The sequence below is a fragment of the Marmota marmota genome, unplaced genomic scaffold, assembly GCF_001458135.2.
Source record: "Marmota marmota marmota unplaced genomic scaffold, marMar, whole genome shotgun sequence".
In the NCBI taxonomy this organism is placed as follows: domain Eukaryota; kingdom Metazoa; phylum Chordata; class Mammalia; order Rodentia; family Sciuridae; genus Marmota; species Marmota marmota.
This window is the reverse complement of record NW_026000075.1, coordinates 7,157,995-7,179,750: the sequence shown is the minus strand read 5'-3', so window position 1 is coordinate 7,179,750 and position 21,756 is coordinate 7,157,995. Positions and strand designations below refer to the sequence as shown.

Genomic DNA, 21,756 nt, shown 5'->3' with positions numbered 1-21,756 from the left:
GTGGGGAGGGATGGGAGGATTAAATGAACTCTAGATAGGTCAAAGGGGAAAAGGGGAGGGGGGGAAGAGAGGAGGTAAATGGGTATAAAAGATGGTCATCATTACCCTGAGTACATGTATGAAGACATGAAGGAATGGTTGTGTACAACCAGAGATATGAAAAAATGGGCTCTATATGTGTAATATGAATTGTAATACATTCTGTTGTCATATAACAAATTAAATTTTTTTTAAAATTAAATAAATAAAAATGGAACAAGAAGAAAGAATAAACATAACAGCATTAAACCATTCATGCATGTGAAGCTCTCATGACCTAGTCACCTCTGAAAGGTCCCACTTTTTAATATTGTTACAGTAGCAATTACATCTCATCATTTCATCTTCCTTTTTTTAATTTTGTTTTTATTCTTTTTAGTTATATATGACAGTAGGATGTACTTTGACATACATACATAGTCATAAGTTTTGAAGGGACAAATATTCAAACCAACCTATGCTGATTATCACATAAGAGTGTGTCTTGAATGTTCTCTGTTATCCATCTACCTATCTATCCACTCATCCATCTACCCTACTTCTCTGCTTTTAAAAATTTTGGAAGAATATATTGCATTTCCTGCAAATTCTAGCCTAAGCATTTTCATGTTATCTCATTTAAATAATTTTTAAAAGACATATGTATATTCTAATTATCTACAACAATCTAGGAGCTTAGAGTGGTTACTTAATTTATTGAATGTTATCTAACTTTAGCACAGCTGATAATTAACATAAGTTGAGAGTGAGACACAGAAATATATGGCAGAAACATTTTCTGCTGATCAGATATCCATGGGCTCCTTTACTTTTCTCTGGCTTTTTGCAGATAGTTTGGGGAAACGTGACTGCTTCTACTTAATTCTAACAATTAGGTCAATTCTGAGTGAAAGCAATTGAGCATCAGTGAGAGATTGTCCAAGTCTTTCAACTCACATGTCAGAGCAACCACCAGGCATCAATGATGGCAGATCAAGATATGATCAGATATGAATATTTGTGTTTCTCCAAAATTAATAGTTTGAAACCTAATCCCCCAAATAATGGTATTGAGAGGTAGGGACCATAGGAGGTGTCTAGGGTCACCTTCATGAATGGAATTAGTGTTCTCATGAAATTGGCTTGCAGGAAGTTGTTTGCCCCTTCCAGTAAGTGAAGACTTATGAAGAAGGCTACAAGGACTGGGCCCTCACTAGACACTGAGTCCTATCAGAGCCTTAGGTTATGACTTCCTAGCATCTGGAACTGGGAAAGATAAAAGTTTTTGATTTTAATCTGCCTAGTTCATGGTATAAGCAGCCTGATCAGATTAAGAAATGGACTCTAAATTATCCTGATGCTAAAATGACCATTCAGTATAGTTATAAACCTAATAGGCCATTATGGCATTAAATGTCTGAGATTTGGGGTTTCATTTGCTATTGCAGCACAACCGATTCTATAACTGTAGTTCATGACCAAACAAAATTTCAAACTCTGTGCTCTTCATATAAATGCCACAATAGTGGTTCTGATTTAATAGCAGAAGAATCCAAACACAACTTCATAAATGGTTTTATTTCTAATACAGCCTGAAGTTAGAAGTCAAATATTGGTTTCATTTATATATGTAAACTTGAAATTAGTAGATTTTCCTATAAGATATTAATGGCAATACTAAGATTTACAGATAATCATAATGTTGTAGTGAACTGGTAAAATTGTTAGTGACTAAAGGCTGTAACAGCTTAGAATGAGTTGACTTTGCCAGTTATTATTTGCCCGCCCAACACATGTTTTTCATCAACAATTTTGGACTCAATTCATCTAATGTATACATATTGGTTTTGTTTAGAAAAAAAATAAAATATTCTAGGAAGCCTATGATTCATACATTTTTGCTGTGCAGACATACCTAACACCATTAATTTTTATAATGTCTTCAACTGCCTTAAAGTATAAAAAGTGTGATAGTATGCATGTGGAATTGGCCACTAAAATATGTTTTAAATAATTCTGTCTTCTAATATATGACTTTTTGAGGAAGAGTTTAAATGTTTAGTATATCAAGTACATATGATGTTATTTAATAAGAGTTACTAAATAACCTTGAGATTCTGCTCAAGGTAGACATAAAAAATCAGTATTTTATGTTTTCTAAATTATATATTCACTTTGAAAATAAGGATAAATATTTTTTAAAGTCCATTTTTTTTCTAATACTTTTTAAACAAGATTAACAGCAGTAATACATTGAATATTTGGAGAATATTCCTTTGGTATTGTGTAAATGGTAGACTGTCCTCAACTTATGATAATTTGTCTTACAGTTTTTCAACTTATAATGGTGCAAAAGTAACTACACAATTATTGCTTTTTACTTTCAGTACAGAATTAATATAAGGACTTTGAAAAAATACATCAAAGCATCTAATAAGAATATCATTCATTTCTATGTAAAAAATATTCAAGCATAATACACTGATAATTCTGGTGAGTATATGCATAGTAAGCACTAAAATTATCAATGTGTTATTCCTGGGGTCTTTTTTGCATTAAAATGGTAGATATTCTTGTTAGATGTCTTGATGTATTTTTCCAAAGACTTTTTATAGTCTGGTGCTAATTGATAAAAGAATGTCAGGGGTCGAAACATTTAAGTAAATACTATAAGGTGAATACTCAAATACTTGAAAATATAAAAATGGCCAGCTTCACATGTCCTTTACTCATTTGCTCAGCACATGTTCATTTAATGCCTACTTTAGGAATGAGCTGTGGGCAGGTATGGGACACAGTCATAAACAAATAGGTAAGTTTGCTGATCTCCAAGAACTTAGATTCCATAGATAGTGACAAACAAACACAGTAAATATATATACATACTTGAAAAAAGCTCTATGAGGGCTGGGGATATAGCTCAGTTGGTAGAGTGCTTGTATAGCACGCAAAAAGCTCTCGGTTCGATCCCTAACACCACACACACACACACACACACAAAAAAAAAGGTCAAAAAAGCTCTATGAAAGTGATAACACAGCTCTTTAAGAGAAAACAAAAATGTTGGGGGAAGTAGGGAGGACTCTTTCTTCCCTGCGGTTGACATGGAAGATGGACTAAGAAAATCAAAATTATGACAAATAAAGTTAAGAAGGTGTCAACTCTGCAAAGAATGGAAATCACAGCATTCCCATCAGTGGGAAAAGCACATGCAAATGCATCAAGGCAAGGAAGACCTTAGAAGATCTGAGAAATAACAGTGACAATGGAAAAGTGACTTCCCTTAGCAATCCAGTCTTCAGCCTTATTTTGAACTATACTCCCTCTGTCTTAGTCCATTTGGGCTAATATAGCAAAACACCATAAACTGTATAGCTCAAAAGAAACATTTTTGAGTCTCATTTCCAGAGACTGAGAAGCCCAAGATCAAGGAACTGGCAGATTCATTGTCACCTAAGGGCCACTTCCTGATTCATACATGGTCCATGTCTATTTGTTATGTGTTGACACAGTCGAAGGGACTACCTGCTTAGATTCTTTTATAAGGATATTAATTCCAATGATGAGGACTTTGCCCTTATGTTCTAATCCCCTTCCCCTTACCCCCTTCCCGCTCACGGAAGGCTTCACTTCCTAATATCAACACTTTAGAGATTATAATTTCAGGATAGGAATTTTAGGAGAACACATTGATTTAGATTATAGCAACCTCTCAATCTTGTTTCTTAGAAACATCCAGATACATATATGCACCCACAGTTCTATTTTGGATCATCTTATTCTAAATGACCCCCCAAAAGTGACTGGGGAGAATGAGTGAGAGGCAGTTTCTGAAGAGAAAATGGGGAGACAATTAATCTAGATTCATTAAAGATGTTGATTTTTATTTTAGCGATTATGTGGCAAGTGGGAGGTGTTGGGGAAAAAAAAATGCACATCTAAACAAACTGGGGTGAAACTACTCTTAGAAAAGATGGCAAGGGGCTGCAATGGAAGGCTCCTCAGGAGCCAGGGATTCCAGGGGAAGAAATAACTGTGGAATTCCAAGGAACAGAATGCCACCCAGGGTCTAAACTCATGCGAGTGCTATTCAAAAGTGAGGAAGAAACAGAGATACTTTTAGGAAAAGGCTAAGAAGATTGCAATTTACAGGTGTTCCCTGAAATAGCGTTGAGTAGGAAGGAAACTGAATCCCAAAGGAAGCTGCAGGTCTCAAGGGAGCAAACAAAACTACAAAAGCAAAAGCAAAACCAGGTGAACTTGTGGATGAATCTGAATAACTGGTGATTGCAAAGGAAATCACATTAACCAGAAGGACTAGCTTGCGATAGTTTAAAAATGTCAGGAAACACCAGTGTAAACATGTGAGGGAGGAAGACCTTGAACATTCTGAGGATCTTGCTGAGGTGCACAGTTGGGAGTTGGAAAGAGAACTGATTGACTCTAGTCTCTGTCAGTCACTGAGCTTCCCTAAAACATAATGTACTCATTAAAAAAATAAAGTAGAATACACAGTTCCTAAATCTACAGAGAAGAAGGGAAAGACAGGCAGGAAAAATCAAAAAAACAAAATCAAGTGAATAGAGCTTAAAAAGGAGAAAAGGAAGCAAAAAGAACACACTGTCTAGAAGACACAATAGAATAAATGAAGCACATCTGTGGTTATAATAACTATAGATAAGGCAAATCAGGGGAACAAAAATTTCTGACTGGATTGTTGAACTTTTCAAAAATGCCGTTATGTGATAATTTCAAGTTTTACAAAATATTAAGAGATAGAAAACTGAAAGTAAGAGCAACTGAAAATAAGGTGTATTAGACAAATACTAACCAAAAAAAGCTGATGCAGCAAGATTAACATCAGACAAAATAGACTTCAAGGCGAAGCTCAGATTTAGAGGCTTATCTAATTAGAGATTATCTCACAAGAGGATTAAGCAATCAATCAAGAAGATTCAGCATTTCTGGATATTTACCACCTACCAACATATACACATGACAAAAACCAGACACATTATAAGAAGGGATCAATACATCCATAAGTGAAATATAGGATTTTTATCCATCTTATCATCTATTTTTTTTGTGTGTTTACAATTGTGTTCACCAGTTTTTTTAAGATTATTTCATATTTTCATCACACACACACACACACACACACACACACCAATCAAGTTTGATCCTACTTTTATGGACAACAAGACAACAACGTTGTTGTCCATAAAAGCAATGCATTAAGAGCTTTAAAGCTATTATAAGTTGAGCTGCTAAAAACATTGATATGGCTGCTTCACTGTAGTATGCTGACTTTAAGTCCTTTGGGTAAAAACTGAGGAGCTGGGTCAAATGGTGGTTCCATTCCAAGTTTTCTGAGGAATCTCCATACCACTTTTCAAGAGTGCTTGTACCAATTTGCAGTTCCATCAGCAATGTATGAATGTAATTTTTCCCCTTCTTGCCAATATTATACAATAGTTAAACTATGGAGCCAACCTAGATGCCCTTCAACAGATAAGTGGCTAAAGAAAATGTGGTATATGTACACACTGGAATATTATTCAGCCTTAAAGAAGAATGAAATGATGGCATTTGCCAGTAAATGGATTGAGCCTGGAGAATATCATGCTAAGTGAAATAATCCAATCTTCAAAAACCAAAGACCAGATTTTTTTCCCCTCTGATATGTGGATGCTAATTTACAATAAGGGGTGGGGGGACGAGGGAAGAATAGAGTTACTATGGATTTGGCAGAGGATAGTAAAGGGAGGGGAGGGGTATGGAGTTAGAAAGGGTAGTAGATTGAATTGGACATTATTACCCTGTGTGCATACATGATTACAAGACCTGTGTGATTCTATATCTTGTACAACCAGAAGAATGAGAAGTTATACTCCATTTATACATGGTGTGTCAAAGTGCATTCTACTGTCATATATAACTAATTAGAACAACAACAACAAAAAGAGCTCTAAAGCCTTAATCCCAATTCTGGTTTTGCCTCTAAACAGTTGTGTGGTGTCCAGAAAGTCATCTTAACTTTCAACCCCTATTTCTTTATCTGAAAATTGAGGTGGTAAGATCAGACAGCCAAGAGTTCTTTCATCCTTTGCTACTCCATAAATTTATGTAAAAAAAAATGATCTTTTGAGAATTAGTTTTGTTGCTTATAAATATATATCTAGATTATATATTTCACAGAAGTATATTGTCCTGCAATTCATTGTTCATTATGAATTGAGGAAAAGTAAAGTTGTCTTATTCATTCCACGAATCTCATAATAACAGATCTAAGATAAAACTTCTTAATCTGCCTAAACAAAAGAGGTAGTTCAATACAGCATGACCATAGGATGTGTCCACAAACTTCTAAACAAGTTGAATGAATAGAGGATCACTGTTTCCTGTCACCTTAAAAAAAGAAATCATTAGTAGCTAATCATATATTACTAAATATACTCTCTTTTGGTGCTGTTTTCTAGTAAGTGATGTTTAAAAAGGAACAACCTGTATTTTTACCAATTGATAATTTTTTTCCAATTTTAAAAATTACCTAAATGATTTGATAAGCTTTTCAAAATTGCTGTTATTGCTTTGTTCTCAAGTTTCTGAAAGTTTTCTTATGCCTCATTTATTACATGTACTTTGTTACAAACGATTATGACACCTCACTCATATTTACATTTTAAGACTTTCAACATAAATTCTGAAGACATTAAGAAATATTATGAAATATATAAATCTGATATCAGTTTCCTCTCAAACATCCTTCATTGGATGTGTATGTCTCTATTTTGTGTTTTCAAAGTATGATCACTTGCATCAAAATCATTAGAGGTGCTTATTTTAAAATGATGAATTCCATGATCTTTATCCAAATCAACTGACTTAAAATTTTGTGTGTGTACATGAGAATCTTGCTTGGGAATTTGCATTTCAAAAAAAGTTTCTTCACAAGGATGTAAATAGTCCAGCAATCACACTGATATTTCTACTCTGCAGTACAAGGTTCAAACTCTTTATTGTAACCTACCAGATCCTTCATAACCAAACTGCATTATTACCAGCACTGTTTAATATAATTTGGCAGGTCTGTTGGTAGAATTAAATGAAATCAGGTATTCATAATACCAGTGACATGCCTGGTGCATAGTAGAATTTTAATTAACACTTAATCTTCTCCTCTCCCCTCTTTGGAACATACAGAATCGTAGGTGTATCTTTTTATTGAACTGATGGACCAATTTCATTGCAAAGAATGAGCAGATAATACAATAATGGATAATCTAATGTGATAAATTTCTTTGTGCATCTAAAAATGCCAAGATCACACAAACTTCTGAGGACAAAGCCACCTTAGAAACATGGAGTTTGTTAGGATTTGTTAAGAGTCATTTCAGCTTCTAGAAGATAGTCATACTACTGGGCTCTTTAGATAGCCTCACATATTCGGCATTAGATTAAGTCCCTCAATACTCTCAGTGCCCCTAGATAAACAATCACATGCTAAAACTACAAAGAGAATATTGTGATTGGACTTAAATGCACGTAGGGGTTCAAAGACTGAACCAGCACACTCTAAACTGAAGGCCATTGTGTTTTCATCAGCTTGTATTATAATTTTTGGTGATGACAGAAATATGGGAACAGGAAGACATGAAAACGGTCCTATGTTTTCCAAAAACCTAGGTTTTCCCTGTAGCCTGTTTCATGGAATGGCTTAAGCCTTTTCCAGCTTAATGTATTGGTAATCTCAAAAATCTTTAAAAAATATTTTTGATCAGTCAAATAATACCAAGATAAATGGAATATGTTTTTCCTTTATAAGGAGTTTGTTGACAAGGAAAGAGATATTTTACAAAACAGTTATCATCTCCAATTTTATTTTTTCTTCTCTTCTTTAAAAGAATCCCCCTTCCATCTACCTGACGTACTCAGTGGTTGGAGTCAGAGTTTGCACTTGCCTGTTCCTCTTCCTGAGAGTGCTGCAGTCAACTCTCTGTCTTTCTCTGTGTTATCCTTTGTACAAGGACCATTGTGGTCCATAGTAACCACTGTGTTCCTACTCATTTGACTCTTTCTATGGTCCATTTTTATGCTTTTTTTGTTTTTCTTTGCTAGTATCTTAGCTTCCAACCAATAAGCCCCTTTACTATTGGAACAGCTTCACATTTTAGTGTTCAACCCACAATCCTTCAATGGTAGGGGCTGTATAGCATTTCAGCAAGATAACTATCTCTTAAGATGAAGTGTTCTAATGAAATTGCAGGATCCTATAACACAGGCTAATTGGTTAACTAAAATAAGATTTAACAATCCTTGAGATGTTGCCCTGTGTTGTTCTGTAGGCCATTCTGTGATGTTTGAGAAGCAAGGGGACCTAAGAGTCCTATCTGTTACCAAGCAATATATGGAGAAAAGGAAAACCATAAAAATTCTAGAGTTTGACAGTGTGCTTGTTGTGCAATTCCTTATTTACATGCATATTTTTTATTCAGCTCAACAATATCCTCTGTTTCAGAGAAAGTTGCTATAAGAAACTTGTCATGAATACAATTGCACATCAAAGGATCCAAAGCCCTTGTGTTTCTCTGACTATTTTTAAAATGTCAAGTCTCACTCGGTAGGATGCAGTCTGCAACAACATTTATTGTGTTTATAGCCAGAAAAGAAACTGCATTAACAATGTAATTGCATCCAGTAAGGGTCACATATATTTTGACCATTATTTAACGTCTCTCTGGATAGAAGCAGCAAGTTCAAAAGAACAATCTGTTTTTCATTCACATATTTTCCATCCCTCTCCATTGCTTTGATTGCTTCTATAATATAAAAACATGATGTCATTATTTTTCAATGTGAATATTTTACCAAGGTCCAAATTTATAATAGGACAGAGGTTGGTCTCAACTAGGACATACGGAAGGAAAAATTATATTATCAATTTATATCTAAATGATAATATTGTTTAATTAATTAAACAATTGCCTCTGTGTGTGATTGAATCTACTGTTACCAAATGTCCTTTGCTTAATGGTTGGGTGTTATAAAAAATGATATGTTTATCTTTTACTAAAGCACCATTTTATTACTTTTTATTAAAATTATTAACTTTTATTAAATTCTTAAAACCATATTATTTTGCATATACAGATACCCAGCATTACAATCTGAAAATACAATTCCTAAAAATAAGCTGTATGTAGGAAACCACTGGCCTCTTCTGTCTTGCTGCATTATGTAGACTTGATGTATGTTGCTTTAGTATTATTAGGAACTCTGCTAAATCAGCTCTCTAATCCTTCTATGATTATTGGATTTGGATAATTTATCAAGCACATGATTTAATAAATGCACAATGACTCTTTAAAAATAAACAACCTCTAGCCTACTTGCCACACCACAACTATAGTGATTGCAACTATAGAGAACTTGATTTCTTTTTGTGGTAGTCATATGGGAGGTGCAGGGTGAGGATAGCCACATCTCCCCCTCTCAGAGAATGAATCTTCCTATACAAGAAATTTTCAAGAAATATATGTGACATGCAATCAAATACTTTTCATTTTTAAATTTATTATTGTATATACATACATAAAATATAACTAAGCAGCCTTTTGTAAACTGATGTAAGAAGATGTGCTTTGCACCAAATCTGCTTCTAGTTCTTTCCTGTATGATATAGAACCTAGCATAGTACCTTCCTGATAGAAGAAATTTTGTCCTGGAAGTCCTTCCTGATCCCTCAGATGAGTGAGGACCCTTGTAGACCTTTCCCTAGCACCCTGTAGAATTTATTTTATAATTAAAGTCAATATCTCTTCATGAAAAATGTTTCAAAACCTGTGGGGACCTGACTTAGTCCCTGACATATAGCTAATGCCCAATAAATATTTAATTAATACTCGAAATGCCTTTGAGCAGTATGAACATGGATTAATAAATGATCCCTGATAGCAATTTGGTAGGTGTTCACATTAGTTTCTAGAACTATTTCTCTGAACCTTATCCAAAGTCCTAAGGTTGAAGTGATAATAAGTTACAATATAAGACAGGTCAATACCAATCATTTTGCATACCAACTTGTCTTCCACTTTTGTTATCCCTCTTGCTGCTAGCTGTATTTGATATGTATTTAATAAATGCTATATATTATAATAAAGTATCTTTATTTACTTAGGGCATCTTAGGTAATTGCATAACTTCATTAGCCTTTACATCAATTTTAGGCAGGGGAACAGGAAACCGGAATCTACAAACATGCAAATTAACAATGGCAAGTGTCAAAATGTATAACCCTGATGGGATCTCTTGCTCAGGTCTTTACAAATATCACTGATGGGTGTTCTCAGTTCTTGATTATTCTTTTTAATCCTATGTTCAGATTTGGGAAACATTGTCTCAGTAGCTACTGCTATTCCTGAATTGTTAAAATTAGGAAAGAAATTTAAAAATAAAGAAAAAAGATGCTAATTGGTGTTTGAGAGTCCAGATTCTGTAGCCAGAATACTTAAACTCAAAACAAAAAATTACTATGCTGACTAAATGGCCTTGGGATATTCAGTTAACTGTTCAATGCCTCTGTTTTATCATCTGCAAAATAGAATAAAGCTATTGTAAGGACTAAACAAATTAATTCATGCAAAAATTTAGACTAATGCTTGGCTGTAGAAAGAGCTCAACCAATGTTAGTTGCTATTACCATTATTAATATTATGCTGAAGTTAGTTATTAGCAAAATGTAATGAAGATATTTAACTTTTAATTTGTCAACCAGTCCAGGCAAAATGCTGCTAGACATAGTAAAACAAAAAGAAAAATTTTTTCCTTGAAGCTTCTCTTCTTGCTAAGAAATTCTAGCATACTGTGTTCCCTCTCTAGGAACAGCATGACTGGCAGAGAAAACAACTTGTTTTACAGTCAAAACATGAGTATAACACTTTTAAAAGTCATTAAAAATACCCATAAATTATTTCAAGTTAATCTGTAAATATACTTTGCTTGCTACAATTTAACAACAGATGAGTGATGACATTCCCTGAAAGAGGAAAGATATCTCAAAAAAGTGAAAAAATTAAATCCATTACATTTCTGTGGTCTGATAGAAGACAGTAAGCATTCTATTTCAGTAAAAAGATTTCTAGATAGAAAGCTTCCTCTCTTAGCCTGGGGCTCTCTACAGCCAAGGAAAGTTGCAAGTGCAGAGGATAATCCTGAAGGAGTAACATTCAATACCTCCTTGGACCAGCCCTTCTCTCCTGGCTGATGGGGATTTCGTGACTTAATACCTTGCCCTTTGGATAAGAAAATTCTCACACACCTATTTGATACTGGATTTTCAGTATTCTCTAGCAAGATTAGGTTCCAGTCATCCAGGGTGGGAGATGGTTTGGTAAGATGCCTTCCATTGACTGTCTTCCCTTTGTCACCTCTCCTCTTTCTACTATCCTCACCTATTTGTGAGCTACTTACATTCAAATTTTGTCTCTAGGTGTGTTCTGGGGGTAACCCAAACTCAGACTCATGGTAATCTCCAGGTGTGTCTTCAGAGTTTAGGCTCAGAACATAGGAGGTAAGTTTTTTCAGCAAGAGTAGAGAATAGGAAGGATAAGAATCTGGAAGTTTGTGTCCCTGGTTGTTGGTTTCTCAATTGTTGGGGCTATTTTCTTCCTTGAAGGCTTGGAATTGACAGTTGTTAGTGCATATTTATAGGAAATCTGCTTCTATCAGTGTAGGGGACAAATTAAAGGCCCATCTCTTTCATAATCAAGTCAAATTTCTGGGGAGTCATAGCCTCTTTGTGTCTCCTTTTTTCGCTCTATACCCATCTGTTTCCCATCAAGCCTAAGGGATCCAGCCAGGCTCTACATGGTCTGTCAGCTGTAGCAATTCTGTAGTGAAAGGAGGTGCCAGCCCCAAACCAGGTGTCCAATAATCTTGCTCAGCCCTTGGCAACAGCAGGTAGCATTGTAGGGACTGAAATAACTCCTCAGGGTACTGGAGAGGAAAGAACTCTTTTTCCTCCAGGGATAGCCACAGCTATGCAATTTCAACAGCTGGATTCCAAGTTTTCCACTGTTTGCTAATATAGTTCTTTAGTGTCTCATGTACTTTCCCTGTGGTGGATCTAAGGACCAGACAGGATAGGTCACAAGGAGTTTCTAAGAAGAGCCCCACATTTTGGAATCAAATATTTGATATACATCTCCAGGGTTAAAATCCTTCTTAAAATAAATTGCCATCTCAGAGGCTTTTGGAATTCTTCAGTGACTTTGAAATTCTCTGCTACCAGGTAACTTATTTAAGTCTACCTCGGTCCATCAAGAATATTCTAGTATCTTCAAAATCTTAAGAAGGAAAGGGTTGGGTCTCAAACCATTTTTTTTTTTTCCTGAAACTTAGGTCCTCCATAATAATATATCATTTTCTCCTCCTGCTATTGGCCTTTACGAACGTAAGCAGGATAAGCAAGTTCTTTAGTAAGACCTCCATCAAAACCTTTCTGTAGAAAGACACCCTTGAATTACTCACTGGCAACAACAGGAGATATCTTCCAGGTACCTGAATGTGTCTACTTCCACATGTAGCTCTTACATGGTGGTTCTTCTTGGGCTGAGGGTAGGGAGCAGGGTGATTTGGATCTTGCTGATTAAACTCCATGGTGTGAGTTTTATCAGAAGTATTCATTTTGGTAGTTGTCAGGATTATATAAGTCCTTCATTTTCTAAGAGAGTTTAACTTTCAAATAATTTTTGTTTAAGTAAACTTGTCAAATATAGACATTGAAGTTCCATATGGGATTCCATTACTTTTCCTGTCAAGGGCAAGCAACAGAAAGGAAGTAGCACAAATATGGCTATTCTTTAGGGGGGTGTGCACAAAATATATTTTGAATATATAACTCTGGCTATACTATGAAGAATTGGTTAGATATAGAATTTCAGATCAATTAGGAAGTTTATGGAACATTCTAGATGAGAGGTAATGGAAGGCTTAAAGCTATATTTTAGCCATGTTATGAGTGCCTAAATTTTTGTGTACTGGTTTTGTGTCACACTGTATAATTTCTCCTTTTTCTGGGAAAATACATCAGGTGTGTTAGAAGTATATCTTTACTACCTCTCCTACATTGATACTCTAACTTTGGATAAGGATCATGAGAACTGGGAGGTCTTATCTTCAAGGAGATTCTCCCCAGTCCCCTAGCTCCTGGAAAGCTGCCATGAGGTTTGTTGTCTACGGGTATTTGCTGGTAAATTGGGGGTTTTCTAGTATTAAGTGGCTATAAATCAGAACCAGGCCACTTCAGGATGAATGTAACAGCCTGAAGGTCACCATACACCACAAAATCATGCTATGCAGACTCTCACCATACCGTAATTTATCGGATAATACTGCTGCTCTGAAATTTAGGAGAAGGGAAAGGACTCCCTGCAGATCACTGAATCATGGCCCTATGCACTGGTTGAGGTTCAGGTTTTCTGACTCCTGATGCCAGCTCCCTTCCCACTAATCAAGAACTATGCTCCAGTCAAAAAAGAATTCTTCAAGTTTGTATAAAAAGTCTGTGCTTCTTTCTACCCCCAGGGTTTTGCTCATTCTCCTCCCATAGTGTGGACTACCTATCCTCTGTTACCCTCCACCTTTCTGAGCCCAAAACACATATATGATGTGTAATTACATGATGTCTTTAAAATAGAATAAAACATGGTTGTTTGTAGGAAACAAAAGAGTCATATTTAATAACTTTGTGCTACTAAATTCTTTCTCCAACTGAATAAAAATTATGACTTGTGTGTTTACTTAATTTTAGCTTTCTTCTCTCTCTCTTAGCACAATAATGATCACATACAAAAAAGCTTATGATTTATCTACTTTTTGTCATATTATGTCACACCATGCCCTAGTGATAGTTTCTCTCAATGTCTTTCTCATGCTACCTAAAACACAGGTGTAATGATTATCTCGTAGCATCAACTTCTGCAGTAGGATTCTGTTGCATTTTAAATTTCACTGAGGGCATAAAAACAATCCCACAATGATAGTTTTAACTTACAGCTCATGTATGAGATATGAACTCTGCTTACTTTACTATGAATTTATAAAAATGAAACAAACCACACAATGTTCAATGAGTTTCTTGGCCTGCAACTAAAGAAAAATTACATTATAGAGCCTTGGTATTGTTATTGCTTTAGTGAACCTATTTATATCCAACTACATTGTTTGTGCCTTGACTAATAAATCCATTCGAAGCATTTACTGCAAATACAGTCACCATGCTGAGCAATGGGCTACAATAATTAAGGGTAGAAAAATAGCCCTATTTTCTAGATATTCACAGTTTAGAAAATAAAGATTTCTCTTTTTTTCCCCTCCAAACTGATCTAGTGAGTAAGAGAAAGATTTGTGACAGAGTCAGAGTAAATAAGCACATCCCAAAAGGCAAAATGAAAGAGGTTATTATTATTCTTTACTAAATTTAAGAAAAAGTCTAAAATGTATGCTACATCTGTGTGTGAGTATATATAATATTTTCCCCCAAAATGAAGCTTTTCCTGTGTAAAATTTTCCTAAAATACTCTTAAGAACCTTTAAATACAACTAAAATTGTATCAGGTTGGAGAAAAAGCAAACTTTATTTGAGATAACTATAATTTTCCATTATTACCCTTAAAATCTAAAAGACTTGATGTATAATTAATAATTTTTTGACAATCAGACCTTGCCCAACCTCAATGAGACCACTAGGGTCAATATTATTTAGTAATAAAGGAATGCCTTTGCAATGTGGTGATCATTAATTTATTTTATAATTTAAAATATTTTTGTTCTGCATAATAATTTTTTCTTTCCAATTCATTTTTTCTTCATCTTTTGACCAGGAGTAAAATGGTCTAAGAGGTGTATAAAAGGAAGAACACCAGGGTCATGAGGCATAGTTTGTCCTTGTAAAGTTATAATAATGGAATTTCACAGTGGTTGAATCACTCTTTGCTGATGAAGTGTGCAGCAGCGTCTTAGTCCACTTTGTGTCATTAGAATATTGCACACTGGGTAATTTATGAACAGTAGAAGCTTATTCAGCTCACAGTTCTAAAAGCCCAAGTCCAAAATCAAGGTGCTAGCACCTGGTGAAGGCCTTTTTGCTGTCACAGCATGGTGGAAGACATCACACCACCACATTGTGAAAGAGCTGAATAGGGTGCAAGCTTGGGTCTCTTTCTCCTCTTACAGTCACTAATTTCATCACGGGGACCCATCCTCAGGAACTGATCTAATTGTCATGACCTCTCAAAGCACCCCCCACCTCCATTCACATATGAATTGGAGACTGAGTTTCTCATACCTGTATTTGAAAGAAAATATCAAACACTACACATGGAGATCTAAATAACATAATCATTAAGGGGTTAAGATAAGATAGTATATAGTATAGATAACTGGCCAATATTACAAATATATATTAGAAAAGATGGTTGTATAGTAGAAAGAACAGTGGAGAAGAAGTAAAGGAGCCAGACCCACTGTATTTAACCACATAATCATTGCAGATGATTATGGAAAATTGTTTTGAAAGAAAATGGGGGACCACCAATATGTAAAGCTTTTGAAAACAACTGTGCCAGTATTACTTGAAAATCTTTATTACTAAATTGTCTTTGTTGTGAGATTAGAATACATAAAATTCCCGTGAATATACATTAAAATCGAATAATCCAAATCAACACATATTGTTTCTCTGTGATTAGCAAACATTTTTCCACCCTGGGGGGAAAAATGGTAACAGATTAGATGTTATTGATTTGTGAATGATAGTCAAACTGAGAAAATGTACTACAGTGTTGCTAAGTATAAACTTAGAAACTTTCATCTTCTGTTAGAAGATTCTCTACTGCTTTGGCCCATTTCATTCCCTATCATTGGTTTCATTGTGTGATGTGCTGTCCTCTGCACCACTCACACAAGATGTGTTTGCCATTAATACTGCAGCACTCTGAATAAACCCTGCAAGTGGGCTTTCGGAAAGCTACTGACAATGTGCATGAACTGAGAATTGTTGGCTTCGTGCTTTCAGTGAGTGAGAAGACAAATGCTCATCCATGTGCCACTGATGAATACTTCGCAGCTCTGTTTACCTCATATACAGAATTATAGTATGCAACAACCACATAATGAAAGGTTATAAACCAATGTTTGGATGAAAAAACAGAATGCGACGATTATGTAGTGGCAATGATTGTGAGGTGAAATATGGTAGTTGTAGTTTTTTACAAACAACCAGCTGAGGGACTTCTGCTGGATCCCACTATACATTTTATGCTACAGCAAAACCAACAGCATAGACCTTCAAATCAGTCAGACTTGGGGAATGACTTGAGAAAGTTACCTAATCTTTACAATCTTCAGTTTTATTTCTATGACATGAATGTAAAATGCTTGCCTTGCTGAGCTGTTGTGAAATTAAAGAATAATGATTGAAAATGTCTAAACTTTTGAAAAGTATCGGAGATATCTAGTATATGCTCAGTAAATTTTGATTATCAATATTTGGGTTTTGTTTTATTATTATTTTTCTATTAATTTATTTATTTACTTGGGATTGAACCCAGGGTTTCTACTGAGCTCTGTCCACAGCCCATTTTATATTTTTATTTTGAGACAGGGTTTCACTTAGGGTCTTGTTAAGTGGCTGAGGCCAGCTCTGAACTTGCAACAATCTTCCTGCCTCAGCCTCCTGCATTGTTGATCTCAATGTTTTTAGCATAAGATATTAATTCTCTCATTACCGGCCTCTAAGATTGTCAGCATAATGCAATGAGATAAGTATAAAGCACTTGGAAAAGAATAAGGTCTTCCATAAACATAAGGGGAGGTTTCCCTGGTATGCCCAAGAAATACTGAATTCCAGAGTGAGTGAAGAAAGTGTGCAGCTTGGCTCATCTCTTCTCACATGGTGACAGGGGTGTACAAATTTCCCTCGTACTTATGAAACTGCAAATAGGCTGATTTAGTCTAAGCATTTTATCATGGGCCAGGTGCCTAGGAAGTCCCACTTTTTATTGCCAGGTTCTTATTGAAAGAAATAGAAAGGTGGTTGGCTTAAATTCCAGCTATAGGAGCTGCCAAATGAATTAAAAAAAAAATAACAAAACAAGTCTCTCTAGCAGCACACAAGGTCGCCTTTCTCCTCCTTCCGCCTTCTTTCATTTTAATGTTCTGTAATGTGTGGTTTTCAGATTCCAAAAGTGTAAACAAAACTTGTCTGTTCTGTAGTTTCTATTATCCAGTGCAAATTGGAAAAGGAAACCATAATGCTTCTTAATCTTCTTTAAAAATTTCTTTTTACAAATAATTTATTTCCAAATATCAGTGTCCCTTACACAATTTGGATGGGGTGGGTGGAATAGAAAGAGGATTCATATCAACCTATTGCAGACAATTCTCCTTGCCTGTAGCGCAGCATGATCCATGCCAGCAGTTTCCCAGAATATTTGTGATCACTATGCTGGGGAGAAAACTCTGCAAAGACATCCCAGTCATTGAGGATGTCTACTGCATTTGCAGGGAAACATACCTCAAAGGAATGAAGGTGAATCAAAGGTGCTTCTTTCTTTTATTTGTTTCTAGAAAACACATTTTCCCAAATCAAATTGAATTATATTTTTATCATGATATGAATTTTACGAACAATTGAGAAATATAATTTTAAATGTTAAATGAAATTTGTTTCTTGTTGAATATGTATATATATATGTATATTTGAATTATAAAATTCTATTTTCCTTATAAGTTTATATCTTCTATGTGTTCCTTACTGTCTCAAGGTTGTGTGCTGATATCCCTGTGTAGTTTCACAACACAATGTCTTCATTCACTACTCACATTTCATAGTGCATTAATAATCTCAACACAAGTCATTCCCTGGGCGCTGGATTCAGAGTTTTAAAAGATATAGGGACATTTCTTAAGCCTAGGTAAATATTAAATATCAGTTATGCGAGAGAGGGAGAGAGAACAATGACATTTGCTGCCAGCCTTGCAGTCCTTTGAGATGTGTGTTTGAGCACATATGACTTGTTGAGTCTATTAAACAGATCTGGTTCAGCTGTGGTGCATATGTTGGTTTTCAAATACAAGTTCAGATGGATTGTTGGTAGAATATGCATGTACATGAACTCCAGATATGAGCTTTGGAAATGCCGTTTGAAATTTTATTCATTTTTAAAATTTAAATACTGATCTGAAAAATATATAAATAGAATTGGTTTTGACATTTGGAAACATGGTTAGGAAGAGTAAAACATTAAGGAAAATAGTCCCTAAAACATTAAAGGAATGCTTTATATTGAATTATATTTTAAATGAAATAAATTGAGCATTAATTCTGTCTGGAGTTTTAATTAGTCTGATAAGCAGACTGTGGATCTCAACTGTTCGTGTGATAGTGATCCGAACTATTGTATAAGGAATATATTAAATATTTTAAACCTGGTTAAGGCTCCTTCAACTAGAGAAGATACTTCATAATAGTTTAGCTCAAAAAGAAAAGGAACAAACCGTTATGTTTATATAAAAGGGGGTTTAAGAAAATAGAGATTTTATAAAATTCTATTTTTCCTTCTGTGTTTTTATACTCTAGATGTATAAAATACATGAAATAATAATAATAAAAAACAAGCAAACTCTTAATTACCAAATGCTAATTATTTTTTTCTTTTTCATTTCAGCTCTCAGGAGAAGTGATTTTGCAAATTGCCAATGAACCAGTTCTGCCCTTTAATGCTCTTGATATAGCTTTAGAAGTTCAAAACAGCCTTAAAGGTAATTTTTCTTTAAATTATAATAATTTTAGAAAATGAAAAATTATTCAATTAATTTTCAACAAGGAATAAATGAAGTCACCTACTATCTCATTAGCTATGGCAATGGTGTCCCTCCCTTCCTATGGAGACTTATCATGAGAAGGGCCTGGAAGAATTTTAACTGATATGTCAACACAAATGAAATGTGCCTAGTGTGAACAGAAGAGTTTAAATCTTGGTCTCCCTGCTTTCTTTAATCAAAGAGATTTATAATTCTGTTTCTGTCATTATTTACCAGTTACATATGAGATAATATAGTTCAGAGATCTGATCTATTTTTTTTTTCAACATTGTGCCAAACACCTAGTCATTCCAAACAATGATGCCCCAGAAATTTCTCCTTTGGGATTGGTTTCTATGGAGTATGAGCCCCATTCCATTTGACTGAAATGTTGGCTCAGGTCAAAGATGATAAGGAGACAACCAGAGAAGTATTTCCACAGACTCGATTCAGTCCGTTCATGCTTGAATATGGATCTCTCTGCAGAATTCTGACCCCACCCTAATAATTACTCCCACTTCCTCTATTTCTGTATATGAATCTTTCCATTAGGTTCCTATTTCTCTTCATTAACCACACAACAAAGGGCAATATTATAATTAAAAATTTCACTCTTTGTCTTGAGTCACACATCTTCCTATCAGATCTTTAGTGAGTCATTTGTAGACAACTACTTCTCAATGCAAAAGCCAATATTCCAACTACAGTGCTTAAGTGGTTATCTCTGAAAAACAAATCATTCTAGAGTCAGAGATTTCCAGTAACTAGAAATTTAGTACTTTTTATTTTTTCCTTAACTACCTGGATTGCCATTTTACTCAGAAAATTCTCCAACAATTATTTTTTCCTTCAATAGTTCATAAAGATTCTTTACTAGAGTGGCTGAAAAACTATGACTTCAGGAGCAATAGAGCCATAGGTCTGTTTGTGTCCCTCATGGTCCTCATACTGCTCTCCATTTTGTATACTTAAGTCAGTCTTCATGTAGTGGTGTTCTTTCCTGCTTTTATCTGACATTCTCCAGTGTGGATACCTATAGCAGTAACTCTATCTCCCACACTTCAGATTTGCTATCTAGAATATTTTGGGTTTAAAAACTGGATAGCTATGCATATGACATTTTGCAAAGTAAGAACAGAACAGGTATAAATAAGAGACCAAATAGTTCTGTGAATAATAACTTTTCTGCAAGAATATATTTGAGAACATCTATTTTATTTATTCTGTTGATTATTTCGCTTTTTCTTTGGTTTTCCTTTTCATCCTGTAGAAAATTGCAAATGATACTTTAAGCTTTCAGAGAATAAAAAGAGGAGGTCATTATTTACATTATGTAAATACCGTCCATCTAAAAAGGAGTAGCTATTATGCAGGTTAAGGAGACCCAAAGAGCAGACTTCAAAATGATATCATATAATAGAATTATAAATGATAAAGTTGTTTTCTGAGTCTAAATTTTCTTTGATAAATGTATAATATCTTAGTAATAAAGACATGAAAAATTATATTTAAGAAAGGTTAAAGCAATAAAGCCAGCAAAAACAAAAGTATTAGCAATAGTATTTTAAATGCTAAATGCTATCATTTTTAAACAACTGAGTTTATTTCTAAAAATCTATAACTAGACCTAATATTTCACATTATAATTGCTATATGAACATTTTTGGTAAAGTAGGCTAATACTGAAGCTCAAAAAGGACCTATTGTTCATCATTAGAATTATATTATTAATTTAGTTTTTGGTTAAGGACCACTTTCAACATATGAATTATGATTTTTCATTTCATGAAGTTAAATATATACAGAGTTTTTTTCATATAATCATTATGGACATCACAGGAACTCTTGAATTCCTTATTTATTAATTTAATAAAATAAAAACCAACTTAAAACAAAATACAGAAGCTAAATACAGCCAAAAAACAATTAAAATTCCCACTTCAAAGAAACATGCATTCATATATAGATAGTTTTCTATAATAAAAAAAGAGGCAGAATTTTTTTTTAAAAAAAAAGCAAATTTGAAATTACCATTATGCTTAAATTTTGCCCTAATATCAATCAATATCTTTTGATCAAACTTGCATTTTCAAAATGAATGTTATACTAGAACTTAGCAGTTGTGTCACAGGAGAAAAGATGTCTTTGAAGAAAGGTTCAATGAGTTCCTGGAGAGAACAGGAACTTGACTCAGGGAACAGGGAGTTCTTGGAATACCCTGATGGAAAAGAATTTCCACACAAGCCAGAGACATGGACAGAGATTTATTTAGGAAAGCAGGGGCACATTCAAAGGAGAATGTGGACCATCCCTAGAGGGAGAAAACAGAGCCAGTTGGTACGGAGTGTTAGGGGCTGGACTAAAGTTGGACTCAGTGTGGAAGTACACAATTTCACGCCAGTTTTTCCTGGGCTTGCACATTGCCCTCTTATTTTTTGCAGATAAAGACATTGGTTAAGGGTAAAGACAAAGGGTGTGGGTTGGGTTACTCAGAAGTGCAACAGTCATGGGCATTTCCTGCCACTTAATGAGTCTTGGTGTTTTCTGCATTTTAGAGGTTTATGGATGTTTCCTTTGAGACAGTTTCTCTACTTTTATCTCCAAATCCCTATCTCATCTGTATCCAGAGTACCAAGGAGAGATCTAAATGGGGAGTGTCAATTTGGGAGATGTCCTAACTGAGTTGTTAAGAATTTGAATGAAGGTCTAAGATGTCTGTGGAATGCTTGGATTTAGAAATTGGGAGAAGAGGTACAATAAGAGGAGATCGTGAAGGAATAACCAAAGAATAAGAAAAAAAAAGTGAACGTGAAATCCCAAAGCCCCATAATTAAAAGAAGAAGAAGAAGAAGAAGGAGGAGGAGGAGGAGGAGG

General features: G+C 34.7%; 1 protein-coding gene across 11 annotated transcripts in view; it reads left to right on the top strand.

Moving 5' to 3' along the window:
- The window catches only part of Naaladl2 (N-acetylated alpha-linked acidic dipeptidase like 2), a 1,175,859-nt gene that overhangs the window by 1,105,304 nt on the left and 48,799 nt on the right, over positions 1 to 21,756 (top strand). For all 11 annotated transcript variants that reach the window (XM_048814261.1, XM_048814264.1, XM_048814263.1 and 8 more), the window contains one exon: positions 18,747 to 18,840. In XM_048814261.1, the coding sequence (XP_048670218.1) occupies positions 18,747 to 18,840 (94 nt within the window). The remainder of the gene's footprint in view (positions 1 to 18,746; positions 18,841 to 21,756) is intronic.